General features: G+C 33.5%; 1 protein-coding gene across 3 annotated transcripts in view; it reads right to left on the bottom strand.

The window, feature by feature from the left end:
• The window catches only part of SSBP2 (single stranded DNA binding protein 2), a 312,057-nt gene that overhangs the window by 85,334 nt on the left and 208,717 nt on the right, over positions 1 to 18,006 (bottom strand). For all 3 annotated transcript variants that reach the window (XM_047088611.1, XM_047088601.1, XM_047088621.1), the window contains exon 5: positions 5,574 to 5,663. In XM_047088611.1, the coding sequence (XP_046944567.1) occupies positions 5,574 to 5,663 (90 nt within the window). The remainder of the gene's footprint in view (positions 1 to 5,573; positions 5,664 to 18,006) is intronic.

Consider the following 18,006-nt stretch of genomic DNA (forward strand, 5'->3'; position numbering starts at 1 on the left):
CCATGGAGAAAAGGGAAGATTTCTTTCTATTTTTCATTCTTCTAATTGCGTTATTACTATGTCAAAGCATTAGGTCAGCTTGCTACAGTGCAGTCTTGCTAAAAATAGAACCTTTGGAAAATATACCCGGAACCAGGAGAGACATCTGCAAACCACCACTAGATGGCAAAGCAGCTTTCCCATTGCTAACATTATGCCGGCAAACAAAATATGACTTACAAAACTGCTGCAACATGTTTTCTACCATATCAGAGTTGCGATCAATTCAGATTTTAAAATATGGACGACCACCTCAGTCTGCAAATAAATTGCTTGGTATCCTTTATCTTCAACAAATATTTATAATCTTATTGATGCCACAGTCTTAAATTTATAACCCAACATCAATATATTATTCGTTTTCAACTGTTTCAGTTAAGAAAACTAAAGATCTAGTGAGTACAGTACTGCAAATTTATCAAGATAAAAATCAAAACAAAACACCACACATGGTAAAAATGAACCAAAGGCTACAGAGTTCAAAATTTATAAGCATATCCCACATTAACTGCATACTTAAAGATATCTACATTAGCACTTATTAAAAGATTGTTTTTATATAAAAGATAAAGATATGTTTAGTTATAGTGACAAAAACACAAGATATAGTTTCCTACTTGAAAGTTTTCTTGTGGTAAAGACCAGAAAGGAGGGAAAAATAAAGAATTTTCACCACCCGCCCCCCTCAAATTTTCTTGGTTGAAATATAAAATGCCCCTGTCTTCAATGTGGTACACAAGTTATAATAAATTCACAAGAAAGGCTTTCTTGTTACTCAAATCTATAAAATTACAGAACTTCATAAGGTGACTAAGAGTCCAATTTTTTAAACACAAAAGAACAAGAACTTTGTTTTGTTTTATGCATTTTACTAAACCATTTTGATTGTTATATTTAATCAAGAAGGAAATCTAATTGGTTCAAGGAACAATCCTACCTATTCAATAAATTGCAGGAATCAAACTTTGCCTGTCTTTTCATAAGAATGCTATGAAAATGAATGAATAGCAGATTGATGCTGTCAATACGTAATTAATATTTCTTAGCATACAATGAAAACTTTGAGTAAGATTCTAGTACAGGGATAGGAGACTCAAAGTAGAGACTCATTCTGAGTGCTTACTATGTGTACCCATACCATGCCGCAATAACACATTTTCTTCCACTAAAACTGCCAAATTCTAGTTAGATCAATGGCCACTTCTATGGTCTTCCCTCTGATCCAGTAGCAAGACTTGCCAATTTAAGAAAGTTGCTGCAGGGGTGCCTAGGTGGCTCAGTCGGTTAAGCATCTGACTTTGGCTCAGATTATGATCTCACAGTTTGTGGGTTTGAGCCCTGAGTCAGGCTCTGTGCTGACAGCTCAGAGCCTGGAGCCTGATTTGGATTCTGTGTCTTCCTCTCTGCCCCTCCCCTGCTTGTGCTCTGTCTTCCTCTCTCTTAAAAATAAATAAACATGAAAAAAAAATTTTAATAATTAAAAAAAAAAAATAAAGCTGCTCTAAAGTCACTCACCGGTTCCATGGCGGGTCACTTTGAAAAGTTATAGGGGTCTGTATACCAATTACTCCTTAGAGAAAAAACTCTAAATAAATATGTATCTTACTTTAAATGGCTTTATTTTACTAAATTGATACTTCCTTTTGCATGACCTATTATTCCAATTAGATTTTACTTAACTGACCTCCAACAAAATAACAGAAGCTCTCCCATTTCAATAAAAATATCAAAGTTGAAGTATGAACCATGTTAATATCTGTCACAAATAAACACTAATCTAAATTTTACGATATCATCACATAGGGAACAACTCAAAACTACTGATGCAGGTGCTTTATGTGCTAATGACAACCTCTTCTTTCCTTAGTTTCATTTTTTTATTGCATTTAATAGGCTCAATCCTTTCCTAACCTAGTCCCATTCCAGGTGAGCCCAAATAAGTTTTGCATTTCCTCACTAAGAATGAGGATTCAAAACTATTCTTCTCTTACTCTGGATAATTCTTGGAGTTGAATGTCTCTTCGGAATCGAATTAGAAACTGGTATTTGGGCTTGAATTGTGGTTGTCTGCTGTTATTTCTACTCACATAAGGTAGTACTTTTCATTAACAACAGGCATTATGGCCAGGATCACATTGAAGTACTGACCAATCACTGTAGGAAACCAAGGCTGATATTTAGGAAACATTTGAGTAGACTAACTCCATCATTATATGTACCAAAAGATGATAACATCCCATTTCTTTTTTAAAAGTTTGATGGTTTGAGTTATTCATTATTTCAAAGAGGTATTCCTAGGGAGACTGGACATTAAGCCCATTGAGTATCTGGGATTAGGTAGAATGGTCACCCTGGATAAAGGGGAATGACATATACCAAACTCAAACATATCTAGCTTTTTCTACCTTCTGTCTTTCCTAACTCAGATAAAGACAGTGAAACTTTCCAGAGGTCCAAAATAGGAACCTCACAACGATCCTTGAATCTTCCAACTCTTTTTCCTCTAACCCTAATTTTGTTAATCAACTAAAGCCTATCAAACATAACTATGAATTGCTTCTTCCTTTCCAATCTTATTGCCACTACTCTTTGATGGGTCACAAGATCTCTTCCCTGGGCTACTGTACTAGTCAACCAAGTGATACCTTTGCATCCATTCTTTTTAATGAATTCTGTTGCCTTTGTTTACCTTTTAAGTGTTAGTGTTCTGGGATTTCAGTTGCATACTCTCTTACTCTCTCATTCTATACTTTCTTGCTGGATAATTAATCTACCTCTGTGGACTCAAGTGCCCGTAATATGACTATCTCTAGCCTGGATCGCTGCCTTAGGCTTCAAACCTGTATGTTCACTGGTCTAAAGGATATCTCTCTCTGGAGGTCCCACAGGAACTTCATCTGTCCCACCTCAAACCTACTCCTTGTTTTGTGGGCTCTATGTCAGAAAATAAAATCCCCATCTGCCCAGGTTAGAGAAGGAAACCAGGGTATTATTTTTGAATTCTTTTACTCATACCCTTTGCATTTATTTGCCTCTTAAATCTGTTCATCTCTCTCCACACCCATTGCCACTCTCTTAGTCCAGGCCATCATTAAATCCCACCTGGATCACTGTACTAGCCTCCTAAGTAGTCTTCCTACCTTCAGACCTGGCTTCAGAAATCCTGGCCACACTGGAGTGATTTTTCTAAAAGTACAAATATTAACATGCCTCTCTCCTGCTTCAAATCCTCCAATAGTTTATTACTGTCCTTAAAATCAAGTTCAAATTCCTACGTGACCTACAAGCTCCTCTAGGTTCCTCTGGAGCCTCATCACCAGCTACTCTCCCTTTAGCCAATTAAGCTCCATTGTGTTGTTTTTTAATATTTAGTTTCTCTATTTTCCCCTCTGGGCCTTTGGAAACTCTTTTCCCTCTTCCTGGAATATTCCTTCCCTCTCTCCTTGTCTCTTTGCCTAACTCATCCTTAGATGCCACTTTGGATTTCATTTACTAATTTGAGAATATTTCCCTGACGATGACCCTCCCAAGATTGGGTTTGGTGGCCTCCTAATTGGCTCTAAGAGTACACTCCACTCATTTATTACAGCCATTTTTTTCTATACTCTAATTGCCTTGTCTCTCTCTCCTTAACCACAATATATGCTTTTTTGAAGGCCTTTATACTTTTGCTTATATTGTTTCCACTTTCTGGAATATCATTCCTCTGTTTTTTACCCCTGGAAAATGTTTTCTAAACCACTCCCAGGTTCAGTTCAGGCAGACTTAACAGCTCTTCTTCTAGGTTATCACAGAACCTTACACTTGAGTCTGTTACAGCACATACCTTGCTATATTACAGTTATTTATTTTTAATAATGCCTCTGGCTAGACAATGAACTTTGGGAAGGTACATATTACCATACTCATTTTTAGATGCTTACCACAGTGCCTGGCATGTAGTAGTTCTTAGGTATGTATCACACTGGAATAATTAAAACAAAGTTAACTCTGTTTCAACTCCTCTTACCAAGAATCAGGCACAAGACAGGTAAGAGAAGAATGGTTCATTTAACAAAACGTGAAAATTAAAATGTATGGGTTTATACATGTTTGTTTTACCCTAGAAGTATTTGGCTTCCTTCCCAACCCACCCCTCTTTTTAAAAGTGCCATTTAGAGAGCTTCTATTAACTCTTATATGTAAATAAACCCTTCTGATTTATTCACTAACTCTAATTCCTCCTTGGCAAAAGAAAGAGAGCATGAGGAAAAAAAATTAAATGAGCTAAAAATATTATGAATAATGATCAGTTATGAACTTTAAAAGGTAAATTCTGTGGCAGAAGTCCACAAAGCCTTGATTTGAATCTTGACCCTGTCACTTTCAGACTTCGTGCAAGCCACTTATCTACCAAGCCTTGGTTTTTCCATCTGTGCAATAGGAAGAGTAATAATATATACTTCATACCTAAGGTTACGGTGAGAATTAGGAGTTTATATATGTAAAACATTTAGAACAAAGCATAACGTATAGTATGTGGTTAATAAGTGTTAGCTAGTATTATCATCTTAAATGGAGATTGTTTAATTACTAATCAAGAGTTATAATATGCTCCTAGATTATAAGAAATGTAATGATGGTATGGATTAAGTAGCAAATGACTATCAAGGACTGTGAAAATATAAAAACACTAAAGTGACAGATTAGTTTGTAAGTACCTAATGTAATTCATTAACAAGATAGCACATTACACTAATTCCCATAATGCCTTCCAATTCTGGTTCCTAACTCCTAAGTTCTTGTTAATTTTCTCAAAGGATGTTATAAAATTAACTATGTAGTAAAAAAATAATAAACTTCAGAGTCTATACCTGTGTTAGAAAACTGTTAGAATTAAATGGAAATAAAATAAAATTTAAAAGTGGATGTATTATAATTCTAAAATCATTACCATCATTGCTAAAATAAGTGGCCTTGTTGAAATTCTAAAATACTAGCATTTGTATTTTAAAAATCTGATTTTAAAATGTCACATAATAATATTAATAACAATTCTAGCTTAAAAGCCAAAAAGATGATTATCAAAATATCTCGATATAGCCTGTAATTTTGATAAATGAAAAGGTTATGATTTAGGCATATTTTGAAATTACAGCCAAATCTTGATTATCTTTGGTCTGTGGAGATCTGGATGGCTGGAGTAGTTGAAATCTATATATGATTACAGAACTTTATTTTCAGCCTCTTTTCCCATCACATCTTTACCACAGTTAACTTAAGGGGCCAGTTTGCATTCCCACTCTCTTTCTCTCTTACTTGAACAAGGAAAGGTCAAAATAAATAAATGAATAAAATTTGACAACAAATAAAAACACAGGAAGGAAGGGCTAATCTATACACTAAATAACCGGTCTCTGCATAATCAAGAGTTGGCTGCACACATTACGTTTACCTTAAGAATCAAAATAGCCTCATTCTCTTTCATATCTTTCAATAAAAGCAAACAGGAGTTCCTGTGCCTTAACATTCCTCGTCAGAGTTTCTCTGAGTACCTGAAAGAACCCTGGTGGTACAGGACCTACTGGCATGCCATCTCCTGGGGGAATGTTTCCTAGCACTGGGCTGGGAGCTGCTGCAGCACTCTGCAAAGAATAAAGGAGAAACAAACCTATATCATTAGAACGAAGGCACAAAACCAGACTAACGATAACAGATTGTAGGAAGGGAAACTTTCATTCCCAGGAATAAATATTAGTAATTTCCCCCACTCCAGAGGTAAACAAAGATACAACAGTTAGTTTATATATGACTAAGTTATTTGGTTTAAACAAGTGTTTTAAAACTTTCTGAAATCACAGGATTTGAAGAAGATGGTATCTTTCAATGATATATAAAAGGCAAATAATAATATGACAAAAAGATAAAAGTTTAAGTAAATGCTTTATTTAAGGCACAGGCATCTGAAATGACAACATTAATAACAAATGGAAATATGTCGGTAGTATGAAAATGGTGGTTACAGAAGTTGGAAAAAAGAACTCTTTTTTAAGATTATGCTTTGCTTTGTCACAGACAAATACAATTAATTTTCTGCTTATAGGTGGTAACACATTATTCAATTTCTGATATGCTATAACTGGCAGCCAAAATAGAATTGTTAGCAAAAACAAAGTGGTGAGGATGAAAAAGTAATTAGGAGACTGAATAAAAGAAAAGAATTCGATTTAGAGAGATTAGTCTCATATAAACAGATTATGAAAAAAAAAACGATTGAAAAACTCAGTCTACTTCACTTACAAATTATTTCATGGAACACTAGAGCTTCATGAAATAGGAGAATGAAAAATTTTGCGTTAGATTCTTTGTAATTAAATATAGGTTTTAGATTTAATTCTTACACAGAACAGTAATACATATCACTATTCTATAATCATGGGTTTTCATTCCTCTACCTGGTTAGACATATTATAAATTCTAAGAACAGTCAAGAGATCAGAAATGTGCTGAAGAAAGATCAGTATGAATCCAACAGTTCTGCTATGAAAGAACTCAAAACAAATAACGGATCTAGTCTATCTGTCCCACTGTCCTTGCCTCTACATCAGGGTAGTCATTCATGCATTAATATTCCATTACAAGATGCAATATCAATATATTTATAGCCTACATTTCCTGGTATATAAATTTGTAAAAATACTAACACGTGTTTATTCTATAATACTAGTAGTTATTAATAATGAAGGCCAATGATTTGAGTGTTTCCTGAGAAAATGTAGATTTAAATGTGATTATCTAAAATGTTGCTTACCTATGAATGCCAAAATTCTAAGCTTCTGATAAAGCAGATAAGTATAAAAGGAGAAATAATATATCTTAGATATTAAGATGAAACATTTATCTGTTATTCTATTTTAAGCAAAAGCATGCAATTTCATTAATGTACATTAAATACCCACTATTTGACAGATAGTGTTCTATTTTGCTTTATGTATCAACATTCATATTTTTAAAAAATGAAAGGCAAATCTTTTTTTTTTTCATTTAACTAAACTGGTGTAAAATTTTAATATACAATGTTACAGTGACAGTTTAAATATATATGATTACAGCTTGATCTACGAAGAAAGATTTGATCTAGATCCTTTGACAGTGAATTACTGTCATGGGCAAATTGCTCTCAGTACTAAGAGCTAGAGATAAGATGCCACTATTGTTCTAATTAATTGCAGAAGAGAAATATTTTTGAGACAAGTTTGTAAACTACTCTCACCTATATTTTTATAGAAAAAATATACTACATTATATAGAAAAAATACTACTGTAGTTGTGTATTACAACTTTGAGCAGGTTTACAAAAAATAAAATAGAATTCAATGGGTTACTGCAACGTCTTAGTGTAATTCAAAGATGCTATTTTCCCCTCAGTTCTAATTGCTTAGAAAGTACATAAAAGAAGCTTTTGCCTCCCCTAAGGAAAAGAAAAAGTTTGTCTGCATCTAAATTAAAATTCAACAAGTAAAAATACTGGGTCATCGTTGGTTCCTTTATTTGTTTTCTTTTTGGGGACTATCTCCCTTTTGTTTTTTTTTTTTTTCAGCTATTATTTAAAAGTGAAACAAAATACATGATTCAGATGAAGATTTAAGCAAATTAAACCTTTAAAATGCCTTTTAAGTTTTCATTTTATGACTTCAAAATTATAGAATAAATTCAGTCAAAATATAAATTGCCAAGAAGTCTTTTAAGTTCTGCAACACAGCAGTTAACGCTATAGGGAAAAAAATCCTTGCTATTTGGAAGTTAACATTCTAGTGAAAGAAGAAAGATAATGGTGAGTGCTATGTAGAAAAAAAAAAGAGCAAGGAATAGGGAACTCCCAATAAAGGGATAGGGATTATAAATTTAAATAGAATAGTTGGGGGGGCACCTGGATGATTCCTCAGTTAAGTGTCAGACTTCAGCTCAGGTCATGATCTCACAGTTGGTGGGTTCAAGTGCCTTATCAGGCTCTGCACTGACAGCATGGAGCCTGGAGCCTGGAGCCTTCAGATTCTGTGTCTCTTTCTCAATCACTCTCTCTGCATTCCTCTGCTTGTGCTCTCTCACTCTCAAAAATAAATAAGCACTTAAAAAAATAAATAGAATATTTAGGAATGAATGAATAAATCACATAAACGAATGGATCATGTTATGGTGACTTTTTTTTTTTTTTAATTTTTACTTAAACATTTATTTATTTTTTGAGAGACAGAGAGAGACAGAGCTTGGGTGGGAGAGGGGCAGAGAGAGAGGGAGTCACTGATTCCTAAGCATACTCCAGGCTCTGAGTTGTCAGCACAGAGCCCAACACGGGGCTCGCACTCACAAACCGCAAGATCATGACCTGAACCAAAGTTGGATGCTTAACCGACTGAGCCACCCAGGTGCCCCATCAACTTATTTAAATATGACTCTTGCTTTGTTGTTGAAGATGTCTTCCCACATTTCAAGATGTGCAAATTCTTCATTTGTACCTATTCCCTTACAGTGGCACAAGAATTTTGTGGAATTTTTTCTTTCTTAATAATCATACTTTGAAAAAAAAATAATCATACTTTGGGCATAATAATAGAAGTGTCTTGAAAACAGAAGAGTTTTATAGGTAGATGATTTATAGTATAGAGCATGATTTCATTTTCTGGTGTGATACTAATTTCTATCCTTGGCTTAAGGATACAAAGTGATGTGAACAGAATCTTAATAATTACCCAATTTGTTTACCTCATAGAAAGCACTAGTTCAGAGCATTTCAGCCCAAACTTCACTCTGTGGACCACATTTTTGAGCTAAATTATGCATCCAGTCTTCTGGGATTTATTGACAAAGGATAATTCACTGTTTATTGTACTGTGTGGACTCAAGCTTAGAGTACCATTTGGTACACCATGTAAATCATTAACAAATACTAATCTGATGATAAATACTACAGAGGTACACACACTAAGTGGCACTTCAAGCATTGTGAAAGAGTATATTTCTCAAATTGCTTAACTTGCTCACTTATAGCAATATAAATAATATACGCTTTGAAACTGTAAGCAAAATGAGAATCAAGTTTTGAGAATTAGTAATTTATGTAGAAGAAAGAAATACAAAATTTCTTTCATTGATACAATTTCTGAGACTTATTTCAAGTTTACTTCCAACTTGTAAGAAATTTCTCTCTCTTGGGGCACCTGGGTGGCTCAGTAGATTAAGCGCCAACTTCTGCTCAGTTTATGATCTCACAGTTCGAGGGTTTGAGCCTCATGTTGGCCCTGTGCTGACAGCTCAGAGCCTGGAGTGTGCTTTGAATTCTGTGTCTCCCTTTCTCTCTCTCTGACCCTCCCCAACTTGTACTCTGTCTTTCAAAAATAAATTTAAAAATTAAAAAAAAAATTATCTCTTGACTTGAGGATCCACAGAAAGTTGCTGGCTCTCACTGATAAAGTATGTATTATTCTTGACAGTTGTGACTAAATCACAGAAAAAGTGCAAGTAGTTTAACTATATTAAGAACTACTAGAAATATTAGTTTCACTGGGTTTGTGTGAATTCCCATTAGAATAACATGGAAAATCCTTTATTATATAATATATGCATGATTATTTAGGTTTGACTTTTTATATTCTCTCTCTCATAAAAAGAAAAACATGAAAATATTATGGTTTTAAAATATTTCTTTTTACTAAACTAAATACATAAGACTTCGGGCAAATGTGAAAAAATCATCATTAAAAGTGTTTTGTCTCTTCACTGGATTAATTTATATGCTTTCAGTATATACTTTCAGATATTTTCTAACTAGTCTTAAATCATTTATTTTGTCACAGGACTTAAATTTCAAGGTTTTTTTGAGAGTGACAACTTTACTTTTCCTTTTATATTTTCCCAAATCACTAATATAATTGTACCTACTTTTTATGTATCCAATGTATTAAATTTGGGGAATTACTTGCTTTCCCAAGGACATACAAAAATGAACTTTAAAGAGTTACCATGAAATCTTTACATGTTGTTATATATTTATCTTTGTTTAAGTATGTGTGGCCACTTTGCTCTCTTGGACTTCCTATACTTATATCATTCTACCCTTTAAGAAGGCATAAGTCAGTTTGTGCCCCTTCCTTCTTCTTTTTGTGGTGTTTATTTTTCCCTTGTACAGATGTCCAGCACCATTTCCCATTTTCCGCTTTCTCTTAAATGCTGTTGTATAACTGCACTTAAAAAATATTTTTGTTCTCTCTTTAATTCCCTATTTCTGAATTTAGAGAATAGAGAGATACACTGTTATTTTATATTTTATCTTCTTAAATAAAAATCTGAAATTAAAGCCAAAAGACTTCTTATTTTAATCTTAGTTATTATCATTAGTGGCCTCTGGTAGGAAAAAAAAAAAGTTATATATAGTTTGATATGGAGGTTTCACAACAGGCATATAATAAAATTTTGTTTAAAAATAAAATTAGGATATAATTGATTACTAAATTAGTTAGCATTTATCAAGATTAAATAACTAATAGTTTTATTTAATAAGGATGTTAGAGAATCAGTTGCCTATTAGGGAATCAAAATATGAAGTCTGTATTTGGTACAATAGAAAAAATATTTAGGTATATGAAAAATTATTAAGGTAATGACATAAGAACTAAAATAGTGACAAAATTATTAGAAATTGGAAAGATGATTAAAGGAAACAGTGAGTAGTTACGCCTGGGTGGCTCAGTCAGTTAAGCTTCCGACTTCAGCTCAGGTCATGATCTCACAGCTGATGGGTTCAAGCCCCACATTAGGCTCTGCGTTGACCACTGAGAGTCTGGAGCCTGCTTCAGACTCTGTATCCCCCCCTTCTCTGTCCCTCCCCAACTTGTGTTTGTTCTCTCTCTCTCTCAAAAATATATAAACTTAAAAAAAAAAAAGAGTCCCTAAAAAGAAAACAATACTTAAAAAAAAAAAAAAAGGAAGCGTGAGTAGGAAGAGATTGGTCAGGGAGTTGTTGACTTTTACTATTAAGCTATCTGTACTATTTTTAAGCCATGTGCGGGGGTTTTTTTGAGAAACATTTAAAATGGTTATAATTGGTATCTTGTCTTCAGAATTTTAATGCAAAGCACGGTCAAATATTTGACTGTTGATTGAAAACATATTCTTTATTATACTAAGAAATCTTTCTATGCCTAGTATTCTAAAAACAATTTTTAAGGAAGTCAGAAATAAAAAAAAAGATGCTTTGCCTTTTTATATTTGATATTTTTTTGTTTTGTTTTTGTGGGAAGCATGATATAAGTAATCATATATTGATAGTTTTCTTAAAGCATCATCATATTTCTGAGATAAGCCATGCATGATCATCATGGGTGATCCTTCTTTTAATAAGGCTAATGAATTATATTTGCCAATATTTTATTCAGGATCTTTATATCTATATTCTAAATGAGACAGGTTGAGAATGTTCCTTGCTGTATTATATTTTTCAAACTTGAACATCCAGATTATTCTACTTTCTCAAAATGAATTGGATGGCAAACTATCTTTTATAATGCTCTGGAGAAGTTTTATAGTATGGTGTTTATCTGCTTTTTGAAAGTTAAAAAAATATTCAGCAGTAAAACTGCCTGAATACAAAGGCAATTTTGGAAATAATTATGGTCATTATTCTTTTTATATTTTCTAAAACTTCTATTTGCTTCAATTCTGTTCATTTACATTTTTGTCAGAACACTTCATTGCATTGAGATTATTAGTTTTATCCACATACACACTACTTTCACATACTTACAAAAAGTCCTCTGTAGCAGCTGTGAGAGAGATTGCTAGCAGACAACAAACATCTGTTTTCTCCTTTTTCCATGGTATTAGAAATGTAGCCAATCACACAGCAGCCCAACTACATCATATTTCTGTTTCCCTTATTCTCACCAAGAATTAAGGTTCTTACTAATGGAATGTGAGCAGGAGAGGCATGTGCCACATCCAGACCTTGGTCTTAAGTAGTTTGGAACACATTCTACTTCTATTTTTTTAAGATTTTATTTTTAAGTAATCTTTACACCCAATGTGGGATTTGAACTTACAACCCCAGATCGATAGTCACATGCTCTACCAAATGAGTCAGTCAGGCGCCCCATCCTACTTATTTTTAATTAGAGATCTAATTGCTGTCACGCTGACAAAAACAATGCCCTGTACAATGGCAGAGTGCCACTAACCTCAGTGTCTGGATGACTTTGTGGAGTGGATTTCACCTGCCATGGACTGTCTTACTGAACTGTTGGCTCTAAAACAGATGATGAGGATTCATTTTCTCTCTCCTAAACTGAATTAGCATTATCATCATTATTTTTGCCAGAAACTGCTTACTTCTTTTTCTGTTTTATTAATTTGTTAACTTCTTTTGTTCTCCTATTATCTCTATTCTCATGCCTTTTTTTTAGGCTTTATTATTTTCAAACTTCTCAATTAAATTAGTAACTAATTTTTTTTTTTAATGCAAATAATATAAAACTATAAAGTTTGGCTCTGAATTTACCTTTGATTAAATCTGTAAGGTTTGATGTTGATGCTTATGATTTTTTCCCTAAATCATCTAATCAGTATAATTTTGATTTCCTAAAGTTACTGGATATAACTAGAAACCAAAATTATACTGATTAGATGATTTAGAAAAAAAATGAGAACACCAACATCAAATCTTATAGATGTAAGCAAAGATATATTTTAATTTATAGGCTTTATTTAATTCAAGGCTTTATTTTTGTTTTTAATGTCTAGCTTTCCCAACTATGTCTAGGTAAGATGTACTATACAATTTTTATATTGAGGATATTGTTGAACAATTTTTTGTGGTCTAACCAATGATCAATTTTCATAATTTCCCATGGATATTTAATAAAATATCCATAGTCTACATTATTATCCATTTGCGTAATATCCTTATATTGTCTCTATTTTTTGTCCCCTTGCCCATTCAAATATATATAATACGCTACAATTGTTGTTTGTCCATTTCTCACTTATTTTTCACGTTTAATAATCATTGCCTTGAGTCTACTTTGTCTGAAATTAATGTTGTAAGTTTTTTTTGTATGTGTTTAAATTTCCTATCCATTTATTTTTAAATTTTATGCTATATTTTCTCACTTGTGAGCAAGAAAAGCCCTGTAATACGAATCTAATGAGATGTCCTTTAAAATAAAATTGAAAAAAACCCCACAAATTCTCTTTATCCTAAGCTTTCAAGGTATTAAAGTTAAGACGAACAGTATCATTTACCTTTCTCAGTGAAAAATGAAGTTAGCTTATCTTCCTATTCTACATCTCCCTCTTCCACTTCCTAATTCTTGTTATAAACACTTGGAGTCTTAGGTATAAACTTTTTGTTTCCATCACCTCTTTTTTCACTAATAATTTTTGACCTCTACATTCAGTTTTGCAACCATACTTTCAGCATTAAAAATAAAGAACTCCAATTTTATCTATTGTTTTCCCTATCAGTCTCTTAAAAATAACAAAACATTTGCTACTCATGAGTTTTAATTCTTATACATTTCAAGGGTGACTAGAGGATATATAAATATTATTTTCCAAATCCTTATATATGCAAATGTCTTTGCTGACTCTCATCAAAACTACAGATACCACTGTTGTCTGAATAGGGTTGCAAAAGTCTGAAACTGTCCAGATTTTTGTTCCTAGGGATGTAATCTATTTTTCTCTTCCAGGTATTTGGAGGATGTTTTCTTGATTTTTATAATTCCCAAATGTTTCAATTCCATATCTAGGTACTCTATTTCTAAGTTACTTGCCTAGAATTATGTGAACTTTTTCAGTGATCATTTACCTGGGTTATTCTTTTCTAATGCTAGAAAGTTGGGAAATCATTTCAGTTAACAGGTGTAAGATCCAACAAACCTCAAAGGGTCATTCTTTGCAAATGTCATTAGTTACTAAGTAAACAGTTAAGGTATTTTTAATAACTAAGGAAATATGTTGAGGAATCTTGCCAGGAAAGGATTTTCACAAGTTATTGGTGGCATGGAAAACTGGTACACTTATAGAAAGCACTTTATGTGTATATATCATGTGCCATAAAAAATTAATAAATTTTGACTAAGTGATCCTTCCTTTCAGATACTATTCAATTTTAAATTCTGAACTATGAGAAAAATAGTATGCATAAAATACATTCATGGTCATATATTTATAGTAAGAAATATTCAAAGTAACCTAAAAATTCAGCAATAATGCAATGCTTAAATAAATTGTAGTACATCTAAGCGATGAAACATGATTCAATTATTAAAAATAATGGTTACAAGTGGAATTATTTGGGAAACATAGGAATTTGTTTATGATATAATGCTATATGAAATCTGCCAAATACAGAATTGAGTATAGCATGACTATAATTACGCAAATGATAAAAAATAACCCATGAAATACTGTGGGTGGATGCATAAAGTTAACTGTTAGAATTATATAAGTGATATTTGAATAAAATTCCTACAAACTTTCTGAAATGTCATATTATTTCTATTTATAACATAAAAATGTTTATATGTTAAATATACACACTGCCAGTTTTGTCAATAGCTATATAATAGGACCAAATGCTGAGTGCCTGGATGGCTCAGTTAAGCATCCAACTCTTGATTTCTGCTCAGGTCATGATCTCATGGTTTGTGAGACTGAGCCCACATGAGGTTCTGTCTCCCCTTAGACAGAGCCTGCTTAGGATTCTCTCCTATGCCCCTCTCCTATCCACACACACACTCTCTCTCTCAAAAGAAAATAAACTTAAAAAAAAAAAAAAAAGGACCAAATGCTAATAACTTTACTTAAAACAAACCTAATCCCTAAAATTTAAGGTTAAATAACAGGTAGATATTTCTAACTTAAACATGAAGTCTTATTTCAATAAAATAAAATATAAAATATTTTAAATTTGAGACTACAAAGAAAAAGTTTTTCTGTTTTGTAAAGTTAGATCCTAGCTATCATCTTAAAATCACTTACATTATTACTGGGCATTTGTTTACATTGATTACACAAGTTCATACTTAGCACTATATGGTCTACCCCAGTCTACCTTCCTCAGTCACCCTCGTAGAGTCTGGAGAACCAAGATCACTGACTGTTTTTAAATTATAAAGATATTTTATTTGTTGCTTTTGCAAAATCTTAATTATCCAAAGAATAGTATTATAATTTCTTGGGCTTCCAAAAGAGGGACAGACTCAGAAATAACATTAAAAGCAAAATCAAGTAACAAAAACCAAACTTCCGTGAGACCCTGATACCTAGAAATATAGAAAGTGATGAAGAGTTGGTGATATAAATATTATAGCTGGTGTTTGCCATACAGAAGAAAAAGAGTGCTCTGACTGCCTGGTAATTTCGACAAAAAGCTAACTTTTTCATATGAAGGCCAAGAAGCATGGATAGGCAACAGAAGAGAATTACCTACTGGTGCTAAAAAATGTTTTTAAGTGCAAGAGAAATGCAGACGGATCCTGATAAACACAAAAATGATTTTATTCCTAAAGGAAACTTTCAGGAGGCAGCCTTTAATTTAGTTGTTAATTTTCACAAGAGCAACCATGGGTCAGAGATCTTGTTCCTTGAATTCTATATTCAGCTTTATTAGAAAGGGTAGATTATAAGGAAAAAGAGCTGACATAAGAGATCTGTTTTGAGACAATTAAGTTCAAGGTGATATCTTTCCATCTATATATGTAACCCAAATATTAGGTGCTCACTGTGCTTGGAGCTGTTTTAAGACTCACGGATTCTTTGTGACACAAAATTTTGAACTTGGTGTGACTACTCCTCAAAATGATAACTATGAATTACTAGGAAAACATACAAATAGTATATAAAATTTTTGTTTAAAAATAAAATAAAGGGGCACCTGGGGGTCTCAGTTCGTTAAGCATCTGATTTTGGGTCAGGTCATGATCTCATGGTTTGTGAGTTCAAGCCCCACGTCAGGCTCTGTGCTGATAGCTCAGAGCCTAGAGCCCGCTTCGGATTCTGTGCCTCCCTCTCTCTCTGCCCCTCTCCCATTCACACTCTGTCTCCCTTTCAAAAATAAGCATTAAAAATTTTTTTTAAAATAAAATGCAATGGGGATATCTATGACAGCATTTTTAGCATTTGTATACATTCAGCCCTCAAGAAGTATTGTCTTCATATGAATGTCAGAAGTTAGGTAACTTATTATTAAAGCAATAAGCCTGCATTATGACTACATGGTCAACCTACAGACCTATCTGAACTTTTTCATTAATACTCCTCCTCCCCACCCACAAACATTTTAGTCACTTAATAATGTAGCCTTCACCAGTATTTCAAAATACCATACACAGTTTAAAGAAAAACACAAGAAAAAGATGTTAAAAATATTAATGTTGTAACCTCTTTCACAAGTTTTTAACCATTATAGATTCTAGTAGACTGCCCTACTTTTCCTTTTTCACCTTAGAGCCTAGAGACTGCTTCAGAGTCTCTGTTTCCCTCTTTCTCTGCCCCTCCCCCACCCTCTATCAAAAATAAAAATAAACTTTAAAAAAATACAGATGTAAGCCTTTGTCTTGTTTTTATACTATTGATTCAATATAAAAATCCCTGGGCTTCTACTTGTCTGAGAATCTAGGTATTTTAACTATTCCTATTAGCACCTAGTAAGGGAATTTGAATTATCAGAGTTATCCCTTGGAAAAAAATTCTCTCTGTAGTAGACAGAATGGCCCCGCGAAGATATCCATGCTCTAATCCCTAGGGCGTGTAAATGCAGTAGCCTCTATAAGCTGAAAGGAGGCCCTGGGTGACTTCACCAACCTCAAGAAACTGAGTTCTATAAACAGCCTACATAAGCTCGAAGGTGGATGCTTCCCAGAGCCTCCTAAGGAGAGCCCAGCAGGCCCACATCTTGATTTCAGCCTTGTGAGACCTGGAGTAGAGAAACTGGCCCAGTCAACTCCCACCTCTGACCTACAGAACTGTGAGATGATAAACTTATGTTGTTTTAAGATGCTAAATTTGTGGCAATTTGTAACATCAGCAATGGAAAACCAATACAAGTGTCCCCTAAAATGACTACTTCATTTTGAAGAACACTTTTCATGGGGCATCTATAAATTAGGGAACACTAACAACCCTTAGAGGTTACTATACCTGACGTGTTGCATAATATGCACTTGCTAATTCTACCATTTTGATTACATTAACTGTCCTGATGAAAAATAAACAACAGAACCAAACAGGTGGCTGCCAGAGGGAAGGTGTGTGGGAACATGGGAAAAATAGGTAAAGGGAATCATGAGGTACAAACTTCCAGTTATAAAGTAAATAAGTCATAGGGTTGAAAAGTACACACAGGAAATATAGTCAATAATATTGTAATAACTTTTTTGATGACAGATGGTAACTATATTTATCATGGTAAGCACTTAGTAATGCATAGAATTGTCAAATCACTATGCTGTACACCTGAAACTAAAAGAACATTGTATATCAACTATACTTCAATAATAAACTTCACACACACATGCACACACACACATACAGCTCCCCTAGTTTAGGTATTGTAGTTTTCCTGGTTCCACAATTTTTTCAGTGGCTTTGAAGCATGACGCATGTGAATCAGTTTTTCCTCTTCCGCAGTGGAGAAGCACAGAAAGCAGAAGAATGGCAAAGGCAGTATCTCCTCTTCAACTCTAATTGTGTGCCAGGCTCCAACTCTGCCTTTCCTCTTATCCACAAAGAAATGGCTCCTTAAATGTTAACTGCAGGTCCCACTAAAGCCATCTAGACTCTAGCCAAGCTAGCTCTTTGGTGCAGAAAATATAAAAACAACTGAAACCAGAGTCAGGGCTCGCCATAATGTCGAGTTTGCTAATGGTCCCTGTTCTGACCCTGCACGATGATTAAAAGTAACTAGGATCCAGCCTCAATCCCTGCGGCATA

This window comes from Lynx rufus, unplaced genomic scaffold (genome assembly GCF_022079265.1).
Source record: "Lynx rufus isolate CCGP_SWC_20201006 ecotype Redwood Valley unplaced genomic scaffold, mLynRuf1.p SCAF_1, whole genome shotgun sequence".
Lineage (NCBI taxonomy): Eukaryota > Metazoa > Chordata > Mammalia > Carnivora > Felidae > Lynx > Lynx rufus.